General features: G+C 37.5%; 1 protein-coding gene across 4 annotated transcripts in view; it reads right to left on the reverse strand.

Moving 5' to 3' along the window:
- LOC133848688 (serine/threonine-protein kinase minibrain) overlaps positions 1–14,361 on the reverse strand; it is a 30,048-nt gene that overhangs the window by 2,206 nt on the left and 13,481 nt on the right. For 2 of the 4 annotated variants that reach the window (XM_062284343.1, XM_062284342.1), the window contains exons 4-9: positions 8,473–8,618; positions 8,262–8,396; positions 5,943–6,114; positions 5,703–5,870; positions 5,343–5,629; positions 3,577–4,456 (exon numbers count right to left, since the gene is read on the reverse strand). In XM_062284343.1, the coding sequence (XP_062140327.1) occupies positions 3,577–4,456; positions 5,343–5,629; positions 5,703–5,870; positions 5,943–6,114; positions 8,262–8,396; positions 8,473–8,618 (1,788 nt within the window). Of the gene's footprint in view, positions 1–2,069; positions 2,676–3,576; positions 4,457–5,342; positions 5,630–5,702; positions 5,871–5,942; positions 6,115–8,261; positions 8,397–8,472; positions 8,619–10,206; positions 10,607–14,361 lie in introns of those variants that run through there. The other 2 variants (XM_062284345.1, XM_062284341.1) reach the window with 2 other exon arrangements.

A 14,361-nucleotide genomic window follows, 5' to 3' on the forward strand; every position in this document is an offset into this window, starting at 1 on the left:
TAACACTCGTTTTGCGTTTGTTTACTCTTTAAATATATTACATAACTCTTTTAGCAAGTTGTATTAATTATATATTCATTTTTCTTTACTTTTCTTTTCTGGTTGTTTGTTTGTTAAATTCTTGAATTGTTTTCTCGGTCTACCACTAAATTGTTGAATTATTTAAACACATATACATATGCATATTCTCGTTCGATTGCGTCTCTGTGTGTTTGTGTGTGTGTGTGTGTGTCTTTTCTGTGTCCTTGTGCCTCCTAGTAAATTAATTGATTTTTTGTTCGTTATCGATTCGATATCGCGCATTTCGATATACGCATACTCCTACAACATACATATGCACATATGTGTGTATGTATGTATAAATATATGTATCGCGGGGTATGTATGTATGTATGTATATGGCTGTGTGTGTTTTATTTTTTATTTGTTAAATGCTAAAGTTTTCGTTTAGTACTGATTTAAGTTTTTCTTGTTCTTCATTTTCTTTGTTTTTTCTTTTTCTTCTTGTTCTTTTTGTTTTTGCTTTATCGATCTCTAAATGCTAAACTTTTTGGTTTCTTTGTTTTGTCTTTGCTTCAATTATTTATTTCGTTTTTGCTGATTTTGTTTTTAACTTAGGTTTTATTTGTTTTGTTGTATATTCATTAATTTTTGCTATTTTTACATGCCTAAAACTATGATTTGTGTTTAGATTTTTGTTTTTTTTTTTGGTTTGTTCGCATATTTTTTATCGATCGCTTTCGATCTCCGCATTTCGTTCGGTTCGATAAAAACTTGATGTGTTTTTTTTTTTGCTGTTAACGGGGCTGTTAGTTAACAGTCGCACAGCTCTGTTACTTAACATTGCTTTTACCATAAAATTAAGCGCAAATTGTTCATTTTAAAGGGATTTTGCATGTTCCTGGTGAATTGTTGGTTTTACGTATGCGACGAATGTTAATGTTTGTGGGGGAAAGGGGGACATTTTTTGAGGGGAAGGGGGTTGCACTCTTCATGTAATTATGTACACAATGTGTGTTGTCTAACTCTGAGCGAAGTGAACGAAAGCTCTCTCTCTCTCTCTTTGAGTGAACGTAACTCTCCCTCTCTCTGGGTGTAAATGAGATTTAAAGAATTGGAAAGAAAGAGAGAGAGTGATCGATCAAAGGAGTTTAATGGGCGGGAATATCACAAAAAGCGGCGCCTGAATTCACACACTGGATAAAAATGAACTGATCGCATAATCAACCACACATTGACAACCATTTTGTTTTTGTTTTTGCTTTTGGATGTGAACTGATTTTGATCAACTTTGACATTAACATAAGTTTATTTGCCATTGGAAGATGCGTGGCTTCGATTTCGAATCGAGAAATAACTGAGAAAAGAAATTGCTCATTAGAGGTGGAGAACTATCGATGGCACTATCGATAGTGGCACATACTTTCGATAGTGGCGCAACCAAATACCTTGACTGCGGCAAAGATTACAATAATACAAGGCAATATGTCAACATTTGTGTGTTTGTATGTTTCTAGTAGAGAGGGAGAACAATCGATGGCACTATCGACACTATCGATGGCTCACTATCGATAGTTATCCACATCTATAGCTCGTCAATGCTTGTGGGGAGAGAGAGGCAGAGAGATGTCTTGTGTGTGTGTTTGTGAGTGTAAACAACCAAAAGAGTAGACAAACACTAATGTTTGAGACAACGAGATGGAGAGAGAGAATGCGTGTGTGTGTGTAAATTACAGTTATCTTCATAGATATTTCATTCATAAGGAGAGAGTACAATCTATAATGCGGCATTGCATACTATTGCAATCTTTATGTTCACACATACATATGTAAATCTTCTGTCGCTGTTATCGTAATCGTTATCGTTACACTTATCATATATATATATATATCGATTTATATTTGAATGTGAATGTGTGGAATACATACACATATGTATGGCAGTCATTAAGAAAGTGGTTTTTAAGGATTCCTCTCGCTTATACTTTTAACAGTTATTTTCATTTTTGTCTTTTTTTTTTTTTGCGATTTTTATCTTTCATTTTCATTTTTTTTTTTGTTTGTTTACTTTTTGTTTATTCTTTAAGTTGCTTAATTGTACAATACTATGGCCCTAATTGCTTACAATTAAATGCTTAGCCGTTAGCGTCATATCAATTTAAAAAAGGAAAAATACAATAAATAAAATGTAAATCAAAACAGATTAAACATTTGCTTCTAACATTCGATTGTATATCCCAACTTTATACTTTAACTGTATGCTAAGTGCAAAAAAATAATTTTTTTTTTTTTTTTATATATTTATATATATATATATGTATATCTTAAATATCATGTATGTATAGTAAAAATAAAAAAAAAAAAAAAAAAAAAAAAAAAAAAAAAACGAACTAACGAACGTGATTTAAACGCGCGCGCCACACATTAGGAAAACAATTGTGATGGGTGGCTTTTTTGGTAGCCTCTGGCTATTTACAGAGCGATAACATACTAGCCCTTAACAGCGTCTGTTAATGTTAATATGCCAGTTGCCAATGCTGCCGGCTGTAATCCTCTCCTTCTGCTTATTCTTCTTCTTATCGACTAATTCGCCATTGTCTTTGCTGTCGCTGTTGTTGTTGTTGTTGTTGCTGTCGCACTCGCACTCGTTGCCGCGGCTGGTCATCGGCGCTCATCTGTTATCGTTATCGGTTTTGTAATTGCATTTTATTTTTGATTTCGATTTGATTTTATATGCATATTTCATTTGATTTGTTTTAACAAGATAAAAAAAGAGAGAACATACGATTTGAGCATAAATTAGTGCTTACATTTTAGCCTTTTTTTTGGTCTTTAACAAAATAGTAAAACAATAAAAGCTACGTTTGACAACACACTGTGTTTTTTGTTTTAGTTTTTTTTTTTGGCTGAGAGAGAGGAAAACTACCGCTAAGCAACGAACTAAACACACGTACAATAATAATTTGTGTATTATGCTTATTTTGTAATTAATTAATTAATAATATAAGTTGTATGTAATATAAAAATAGTTCAAAAAGTGCAAATTAATCAATATTCATTGAAATCATAAACATAATTAATAATAATAATACTTGTACAATTTTCACATTTTTCTCAATTTTTTTCTTACAAATTTGTCAGTGAAATAATAAGAATTTTTGTTTCATAATTTTTTCATGTTTTTATTTTGAAACCAATTTGTTTTTTTTATTCGATAACACACACACATACATACAAACAAATGAATTGTGATATATATATTTTATTTTGTATTTTGTAAGTCATGCAAAGGGAAAATCATTTTAGATTCGCAGCTGGGTCTAAGTTTCTGTCTTGATCGATAACAAAATATAAAAACGTTCACAAATCGCTCTAAGAATATTTTATGTACAGAAACAAAAACATGTATTGAAAATAAAAAGTGATTCACTACGAAAAAGAACAAAAAAAAATGGCGGCTACATAATGTGAACTACTCTACGAAAAGAAGAAGCAGCGAGCACTTGAAAGAGCGAGATGAGAATAGAGATCTCCACCCCGAAAGAGAGAAAGAGACGGATAGTGTGTGCAACTCACCTAGACATTGGGGATCCAAGGCGGCGCCGCTGCCGCTGCTGGACATCAACTGTTGTTGTTGTTGTTGCTGCTGCTGTGCCGTTGCGTTGACTGCGCTGCTTGCTGCGCCGCCGACGCCAGCTGCGACGCTGGAAGAGACAACGCTGCTGCTGCTACTGCTGCTGGCGCCAAGACCTCCTCCGAGGACAGCACTCGACGTTGATCCGCCACTTGCACTCGCTGCCCCGCCTCCTCCTCCTCCGCCTCCAACTCCACCACCTGATCCGCTGCCTCCTCCAGTTGCACCTCCTCCACCTGATCCACCGCCAGATGATGATCCGCTTCCGCCGGCGCCCGCATTCGCTGCATTGGCGCCCGCTCCGCTCGTGTTTGTCGCCTCGTCCGTGGTGCGCTTGAAGAAGTTGTGTTGCAAGGCATAATATGGTGTGACTCGCGTCTTTGGATCAAAGTCCAGCATGCGCAATATCAGATCCTTAAACTTCAAATAATCCGCCACCGAATGACCCGGCTCATCCAACCTCCGACCCGACGGTCCGCCCGTCTCCACGCCAAGGATGTCGTGGAGCTTGCGGGAACCGGGCGGCTTGTATTTGCGACCATTGAGCGTTTTCTTTAGCACATAGGAGCCGTCGGTGACAATTTTGTCAAAGAATTTGCGCGTCTTGTGCGCCTGATCCAGCAGATATTTGGGCGGCATGCCGAGCACCTCGACGATCTTGTTCATCTGATCGAACTCATTGCAGCCGGAGAAGAGCGGCTCACCGGTGTGCATCTCGACCAGAATGCAGCCGAGGGACCACATATCGATCGCCAGATCGTACTGTATGCCCAGCAACACTTCTGGGGAGCGATAGAAGCGCGACTGGATGTACTGATAGATCTGTGTGGGGAGATGAGATGGAGAGAGAGGTTAGTAACACAAATTTTGATTGATTAACGAGGTAAGAAAAGCAACCCAAAATATATAAACTAGTGTGTCAAATTTAGGCACTCAAAATTAGTTAAAAACGGTCACTCTGACATTTTTGGAACAAATATTTTGGAGAAACCAATTTTTAATTTTTAGACTTTCGCAATTTTCATATTGGGATATTTTCGTCATAAAAATATTCCATGATATACATGATTTATAAATATATGTTCCCAGCTAAGCGAAATCGCTTTTATTTCACTAGTGTGCCAAATTTAGGCACACAAAACTCGTTAAAAACGGTCACTCTGACATTTTTGGAACAAATGTTTTGGAGAAAGCACTTTTTAAAATACATATTTCTACAATTTTGATCTTGGCATATTTTCATCACAGAAATAGGGAACGAATGTAAGTCATCTGTTTCTTTTAATAATTGACCACACATTTTTTGTTGCTTACAATTTCAGTACCAAATTTAGTCTCACAAATGTAACTAAAAACGGTCAATCTAAAATTTGTGGAATACTCAAAATATATAGCTATAATTTACAATTCACAATTGCCAAATTAACAAAAAGAGAATCATCAAGAGGCGTATCTATTATCTAGTTAAGGAATTAACGCTCTCCTCTACGATTCTCAAACTATTAACTTTCAATTCACAAGCAATTGTAATATACTACACTAGAGGTGGAGAACTATCGTTAGTTAGCGTCATTGATATTCGACGATATTGAATTTTATACAATCGATAGTATCGCAGGAGGGGTCTATTGTTCTCCATCTCTAATCAACACCCTAGCTAATAGTTTTGACTTTAAAAAGACGCAAAAATGTTAATTTCAAGACTTACGCGCTGGCCCAATTGACACGAACTGCCAAAGTCAACAATTTTGATGGCCGATCGCTTGGGATTGCAGAGCAATATGTTCTCGGGCTTCAGATCACAGTGTATTATGTTCAGTTCGGGGGTGCTCAGGAACAAAAGAGCCGTGCACAGTTGCTGCGCAAATTTGCGCGTGAGGTTCAGCGATACGCCACGGAAATTTGTGTTCCTTAGCAGATCGTACAGATTGTACGACAGCAGCTCGAAGACGAGGCACAGATGATTGCGCCACATAAAATGACGCTTGAGCTTGACTAAAAAATCGAAGGAAACAACAATCGGTTAAATTTCGATCTCAATCAATTAATGCAAAATTCGATTACTCACCGATATAGTATTTGTTTTCAGCATCCGCACGATTCATCATCTCGAGCAGCTTGACTTCGATTTGTGCCTGATTTAGGAACGGTTTCTTATTTTTAATTATCTTGATTGCCACCTGGCATTGCTCCTCATGATCGTAGGCTTTGACCACCTGACCAAAGCTGCCTTTGCCTGTTTAAATAAAACAAAAAAATTAACGATTGTATATCGATAGCTACTATCGATAGTTATGCGATTACTTACCAATCAATGAATCAATCTCGTAGCGATCCAAAAACTTTTCGCCATTCTTGATTATATAATCGTGATTATCGTCATCATAGCCGTCGTTATATAATTTACGCTCCTTTTTATTTGACGAATCATCCTCGCCTTGTGTCTGCTGAGCACGACGCTTCTTCTTCGCATAATAAACCTTGATAAGTGTAAAAGATAAATGTCCGTTGCATTAATATTCATATAATTCGAACATAAATAAAGAAGTTCACATATCTAGAGAATTTGACAGTCGGAATGGTTTTTAAGCGCATTTGAATTTAAAGTGCGTTTATCGATAGTTTGTTCTCACGCTGTTACCGGTCTACTGCACTGTTAACAGCTTACTGAACTGTTAACATCCTACTGCACTGTTAACAGCCGAATGTACTGTTAACATCCTACTGCACTGTTAACAGTCTACTGCACTGTGAACAGCCGCCTGCACTTTTAACAGCCTACTGTTAAGCTCGCATTAAAGCTGTTTACTGTTGCATTAGCATTAACGTATAAGTAATTCGGTCCACACATACTCACCCACACAAATATATATTTGCATTGTACGAAACTGTTTTTTTCTTAATCAATTGCGTTGTGTCTGCCTCGTATTTGATTTAAAATAATTTATGTTTGTGCTTCTCATTTTTATGCAGATCACACACACACACACGCACGGCCAAAACGCTGCCCTTATCTCGGCCCTCGCCCTACAGTTGCCTCTCCCCTCCCCATTGTTACTCTGCTGGCCAACAACCTGCTCATTGGTTTGGTGAAAAATTTGATATGCAGCTGGCTGCTGCTGCTTGGCACGAGAAAAAAAAAGTTGTTGCTAACGCCGCATGCGAGCGTCGGTGCGAAAGAGCGCGCTGCGCTGCATATGCCCGTCGACAGAGACAGCGACAGCGGCAGAGCGCCGCTGAGAGCGCGAGCGCGCTTTGCAGCGCAGCAGAGCACAACGTTGGTGTAGAGAGAGAGAAAGAGAGCGAGTTTCAACAACGCCTAAAAGAAGGCTGCACACAACTGCTTAGCTTGCTTGCTTGCTATGCCCATTTTTGGGGGCTGACTGCGTTTGTTTGTGTGTGTGTGTGTTGTTCTTGTTGTAGAAATAATCATGTGGAGCGCGAGAGCAATGCTCGAAAATGGGTGTATGCCGGCGTCACAACTGCCGCTGTCTTCATTTCTGCTGGCTGTTGCTGCTGCTCTGTCGCTGCCGACAGCGACTGCGACTGCTGCTGTTGCCTGGCAATGACGTATATGCTGAGCTCGGGGCAGCAACGTCACAGTTAATCGCCATGATATGCGCGCACTCTTTGTTCTTCTCACTCTTACTCTCTGAAAAGTGTAGCATACAATGCTGCGATGTCTGCATATGCCTTGATAAGGCTGTGAAAAGGCCACACACACAAACACAGACACACACACATACATATGTATATATGAACAATGTAACAAGTAAAGCGAGCTCAAGTGCGCTTTGGGTTTGGTTCTGCTGCTGCTGCGCTTCTTCTTTTACTTTGCTCTTCTCCCTTTTCTTGTGCAACAATTTGTTGGCCAATTAAACGCTGATGTTGATAATGATGATTGTTATTAGCAGCGTGCCAAGGTGTTACCTTCATTAGCAGTAGCAACAACACAACACGATTCGTTGCGAATCGACTTTCACTCTAACCTCAATCTCTTACACGCTGCACGTTGTTTATATTGTGCTGTTGTTGTTGTTGTTGCGGCTGCTGTCTTTGCTTCATGCATTATACATTTATGCATTTTACACTCTCTCCATTTCGCGGACTTCGATTTGAGTTCATTTCGATTTGATTTGCTTGTTTTGCTGCTGCTCTCTTAATGTATGCCGCATAAACAGTCGTAACAAGTGAAAACAAATTCAAAGTGTGCCCAAAGAGCAGGCACAACTTAAGAGAGCGCAACAACCACAGCTTGATCAAGCGAAGCTTTGCAAGAGAACAACTTCATGCGGTTTGCTTAGTATCAATTAAGAGAGCGCAAACAGCAAGCAAAGAAAAAAAGGCGCACTCCAGAAGAAGTTCGGTTAGCTAAAGAGTGAGCGAGAAGTGTGACTTTTAATTTTGTAGTTGCTTTTCTATGATTTCCTGACATGAGAACTAGGAACTTGGCAGCTTATATGTGTTGTCAGTTGCGTGTGGCCGTCTACGATGGCGATGCCAAGTTGAAGAGAGCGGCGGGTCAAGGATAGAGAGAGGGAGGCACGCGCCGTTGGCATTACTGAAGAGTTGCCAAGGTAGCAAGTAAGAAGAGAGAGCGGGTGAAAAGAGGGTGAAGAGTACTTACCTCGTTGATGTGCTTGTAGGTCTTTATCAGATCGACGCTGAGCTTGCGCAATGGTGCCAGGGCCGGATCTCGAAAGTGTGCGGGAATGCGAGCTTGCATGGCGCGCACCTCCGACGAAGATGAAGGACTAGAGTGCTGTGTGCGACAAAAAGAAAAAGATATATATATATTATGTTGTGATTGATTGTTGTTTTTTTAACTATTCACTTACATGATGCATGACATCACGATGCGTGGCAGGCAGATCCTCTTCGACCACAAAGCGACCGTAAAGCGGCGCATGTCGCTGTCTGCCCCCGCTCCCGCTGCCCTGCGATGTTTCCACGGCGCCCGCACTGGAACCATATCCAGCGGATACTGCAAAAAAAGAGAGCAAAAGAGTGTTAGAATGTTAGTGAGTGAATAATTGATGTTTATTGCTTTCTTTGTGGTTCATTGACCGTTGGCTTCTTCTTCTTCTGCTTCTGCACCTGACGCGATGATGTCGCACCTGAGGGAGGCCGCGACTCGCCAACGAAACCCAAAAAGCTGCCGCATCCCAAAAATAAGTTGCGCCGTCTAAATTTACCCTCTAGACAGTGTGCTGAGAATGCGCGGAGATGGTGGAAGGAGGAGGAAGAGGACGAGAATTATTACACAATATGCAGGCAGCAGACTGAGCGACAGAGACAGCAATAGCGAGTACTTGACAAGTTCTATCTGTCTCTCTTTTTGCTCTTTCTTGTGTTGTGGTTTGCTGCGAGTCAAAAATAGCATAGCCCAAAGGGTGAGAGGGGGCCGAAACTGATATTGCATTTCGCAATTTCGCTGACAGCTGGTAGAAGAAGAAGAAGCAGCAGCACTAGCGACAACTGTCTGAGGAATCTATATATCAACAAAAGGTATAAACGACATTTTGTACATTAAACTACAGCTTTCACTTAATTCTGGGAGAGCTTTCTAAGCCAAAGCTTAGATTGAAAGTTGTTAATTGAGTTTTAAGCTTAATAAATTATTCCGACATCGCAAAACAACTTTTGTTGCCAATTTTTTCATATTAATTTAACTCTTGCATTTAGCTGAGCTTTAAATTGTTAAATTTTAACATGAATTTCGTAATTTTATACTAAATAAAAAGCTAGTTTAATACAATATGAAAATATACAAGTGTTAAAATTAACATTTGAATGCTATTTTCAATATTACAGTCGTGTGTGCTTGACTGTGATATATAAATATACCGAATTATATACCACAAAATACAAAAAAATATACCAAATACCATATTAGTTATATTTATATAGTAATACACACAAAAAATATCGCAGATTACATACTGCCAAATACTAAAAATATACCGAATGCTATATTTGGTATATATTTTAATAAAGCCAAAAAAAGTGCAGTATTAATTTTAAAATATACCGTACAAATACTAAACACATACCAAATTCTGTTTGGTATATTCATATATTTCTCCATTCTAAATACATCAACGCTAATATACCGCAACAATACTAAAAATATACCAAATGATATATTTAGTATATTGTGACAGTATTGCATTTAAAATATATTCCAAATTATATATTTAGTATATTGGGATAGTACTACATTCAACTTATACCATAGTTATACCGCAAAAAATACTAAAAATATACCGTAGTATGATATAGTACTACGTGCAAAATATACCAGATTTCCAGCCAAAGCAACTAAGCCATACAAATATTTTTCTTTGATAACTTCTACAATTTGTATCCAATCCCAACCAAATTTTCAGGAATCATAAACTCGTTAGTTATTATTGTCTGCATTCGGAAATTATCAAAATTTGATTTGAACACTTTAATCTCAGAGACTACAAAAGCTAAAGTTGGCAACAATCGAAATGTAAATCGATAAGTTAAAAATTTAACGTTTTCAATGGTCTTATTTGCTGAGGCTTTCAACGCTTTAAGCTTACAATCGTATTGCTGCTGTTTGATTGTCGTCGCTGGCTTGAAAGAAGCTTTGTTGCCATCAAAATTGTTAACTGTGTGCTGACATCCGATCTGGGCCAAATAATGCGGCTGTTGCAGCTGCAGATGATAATGAGCTGGTTGTGTTGTTGTTGCTGTTGCTATGTTGCATGTGGCACTCCAGTTGCGAGCGTAAGACGGTCGCTGTTGCTGTTGGAGTTGCCGCCAATCGCAACCGGTCACAGCTGAAGTTAAAGCTGAGCCTGCAGCAGATGGCAGCAATTCGATTGTTTGTTGTGTCCCCTCATCATCATCATCATCAACATCAACATCGAGGCTGCCGCCGTTCAATGATTGCCAGTAGAGCAAAGCAGTTGCTGTTGCGGACATTTCGCGTACCGAACCGCACGGAACGTAATGAAATGGAACACAAAACAGCAGGAACTTAACTGAAATATCTGGGATGCCTTTTCACTCTCTTCTTATAGAGTTGCTTTTTAATGTGTTCCTTCTCTTTCCTTTACATTCAGATGGAACGTAATGAAATTAAACACAAAACTGCAGAAACACTGGGGAACGAAACGGAACGAAACTAATCAGAACTTAATTTAAATATCTGTCGAATAAGCGACTTCTTTTCACGGCTTTGTAGAGCTGCTTTTTCCATCTGCTTTAATCAATTATTGTTTATTTGTGCTGCACTTTCATTGTTCCACATATGTTAAATCTATACTATATATAAATATATATATATTTTATATATCTATATCGGGGCGACAACTCGTTGACTACTCGCGCGATCTGCGTCGCGTGAAATTTCAACGCAAACTGCGTCAATTTTTTTTTTAGCTTCTGGCCCCAAAGTCGACAAGCGATCATCAGGCAGCCAGCAACAAGTCAGTCGCGAGTCTCGAGGCGCGACGTCTGTTTTATTTATACGTTGCGTTCACGTTCATTTTTATCGCATTTCTCTTCCTCTTCTTCTACGTCTTCTTGTTGTCATTGCATTTCTTCTTCCGCTGCCAAATCGACACAGAGCGAACAAAAACAAAATCAGACAGCAACCAGGGGTAGAGAAGCACACAGAACACAGTATATAGATAAATCTTGTTGAGCTTTTGCTCGATGCTTAAAGAAAATTGGCGTGATGCGCAAATAGCATCCATTTCAAAGAGCTTTTAGCATCCATTTCAAATAGCTTTCAGCATCCATTTCAAAGAGCTTACAGGTGCTTTAGGCAATATAAAAATAACGAATTAAAATTTACCCAGCAATAAAAGCTTTACAGCTGTATAACATGAGCTTTGTTAGAGAATAAGCTCTAAGTGTCAATTATCTTTTAAAGCAGATTTGCGTGATTCGCAAATAGCATCCATTTCAAAGAGCATCACTTAACGAAATTGTTCAGGTGTTTTAAGCAATACAAAAAGATCAAATTAAAACGTACCTTACTGTAAAAGTTTGAAAGCTGTATAAAATGAGCTTTGTAAGAAATTAAGCTCAGTTTATTTAGCTTTTCAAGGAAATATCCGTGATATATATTTAAAAGAGCTTTTTCCATTACTTAACGAAACTTTTTACATGCTATAGGCAATATAAAAAGGGATCAAAATTTCGAAGAGATTTGCCTCAAGTGTTATTTAAAACACGAAACTTGCAAAATTACAAAGCTTAATAAGAACTTCGTAGTCCAAATTAAATGAACTTCTGAAGCATTTCGAGTTTAGAAATAAAAATCAATTTCTTTACAAACAAAAAGCAGCTGCTTGCTTTTCTTTTTGCACAGCTGGATTCAGTTGTTGCCACAGCTGTTTTACCAAACTCAATTGGCATTTCCAAATGTTTTCCATGTGGAAGTGAAAGAATTTCCATGGCTTTAGAGATAAGCGAAATTCCAATCGAGATTGCAATTCAAATAATTCCGTTATGATCACAAATGTTAACGGAAGTAAGAAAGTTAAAGTCAAGTTCATTTGTTTTCTTCTCCTGTCACGACAAACCCAAAAGGTGAAGAGAAACAAACGCAATATATAAATGAAATATATCAAGTCCAACCCTTTTTTAGGTGTAGTTCCCCTATTTGTACCCCCTTTACACGCTCCTAGGTACCAGCTAAGAATGTCAAGGAAGTCCAAAGCGTAAATGAAATGCGAAATTAATTTAATTTTAATTACAGCCACCACAACGATGATGTCGAGCAGAGTGAGGGGGACTAATGAGGAGACTTCTTGCATTCCCACAGCAGTGATGCCAATATTTTTTCGAAAAAAACAGGAAAAATAAGATGCAAATATTATTAAAAGGATAGAAAAAGGGGCAAAAAGTTTGTTTACAGTAATTTAATTTTTTTATTATTAAGATAATAGTTTTAAGGCAGCTTCGATTATTTTTCCTTCGTCATTATTGCTGTCCTCATAAGTAACCATAGAGCCAATTATTTGGAGATACTTTTCAGGCACAGAGTGTCTGTAAGACACTACATTTTTAATAAGGTTAGTGCACTTGGTTCTGTGCAATTTAACCTTCTTGGCGTCAAAATGTGTTTTTACTAATTCACTTAGGTGGCTACATAGCTATCGCAGCTTCTTGGCGACAAGTTTCTGAAGATTTGACCGGCTTGAAACAAATTTTACTTTGTTTCACTAAACTTGATGTATTTTGCGTATGTTTTTTTGTCGTCATGTGCACTCTTAATAGGTCAATTTTACAGTTAATACTGCATTTGCAGTATTTGAAATAAGCCTTGTTAATGTCTGAATTATGTCGGCTAATCCAATCTTTAAAATCGGGCTGCAGTAGCCAACAGTCCCGAAACTTTTGCTTTTACATTTTTTTGACATTTTTAATTTAATAATACAAATTTTAAAATTGTGTGTTCAGTATCGAAACAGAGAGTGCAAGTAAACCGTAAATAGAGTTTTTCGATTAATTTTTTACCAAACTGCCGATATAAGTATGGCAGACGTGAAAAGTTGCCACCTGTTTCATATTTTACAGCTGATAATAAATTTAAATTGGAGTGCGAAAGCAACTATTTTAGAAAAATAAAGAATTAATATTAGATTTAAAAAAAGGACAGATTTCCGGATGAAAAATCTAAAAATAGGAAAGATTTCAGGTATGCGGATGATTTTCAATTTTTTCCGGATGAAGCGTTAAAAACAGGACAGATCTGTCCGGAAAAAGGACAAATTGGCATCACTGTCCCACAGACCGCTCACCTAAAAACGAACAAAAAGGCAGATGAACAGTGTTGCTACAAAAAAAAAAAAAAAATAGCTACATTTCTTAAAAAATAGTAATTTGAAATACCCACTAGTTTTTAATACAAAATAATTAAATTTTTGTGCATCAATTGTACAGTATTTCTTTATTAAGCTAATTGTTTAAAATTTGACCAACCTCCTCGGAACTTAAGTACTTTCCTATTATACCAATCTGTGTAAGATAGTTATTTGGAACGTCGTACTCAAAACAGCATTTCTCAGCTCGATGCAAGTCAAATCTTTTTTAATGCAGTGGTTAAATTGGGCATCTTCCAACCAAGAGCATTTTTTTGTTTATCTATTTGAATCAGTTTTTTTGCAAACGATCACCATAAAAATTAGTTAATTTAAATATAGAGATGGTAGCATTGCGATCGCGAAACGATGTTCGGAAAATACCCAAATACTACAAAGGGTAAATAATATTTTAGTACTAATAATACACAATTCGTGTTTCAATCGATAGCTACACATATACTACAAATTATTTAAAATAGCTGAAAAATAACTAATTATTTTTGTGAATTAGCTAAAAATAAAAGTCACCTGCTAAATTGAGAGCCGAATCTGGTTAGAAAATAGCTATATTGGCAACACAGCAGATGAAGGAAAGGAAGAAGCAAGTGAATATTATTATTGAATATTTGGAAGACTCCCTTTTCCCCTTGTCCTCTTTCTCTTCTTCTCTCTCTCTCTCTCTCACTCTCCGAGGGAAGTGTGTGCGGTTTATTTTTAGGCAAAGCTCTGGTCTGCGATCGGTTTTGTTGTCTTCTTCATTAAGGAAATTTAACGAGGGTTGATCAAGGAGAAATTGGCATTTTGAAATGTTGTAACAACTTTGTAAATTTTATTGATAAATTTCTAACTTTGCTATGATTGAAATTCTTTTGAGTT

Source organism: Drosophila sulfurigaster, chromosome X (assembly GCF_023558435.1).
Source record: "Drosophila sulfurigaster albostrigata strain 15112-1811.04 chromosome X, ASM2355843v2, whole genome shotgun sequence".
NCBI lineage: Eukaryota > Metazoa > Arthropoda > Insecta > Diptera > Drosophilidae > Drosophila > Drosophila sulfurigaster.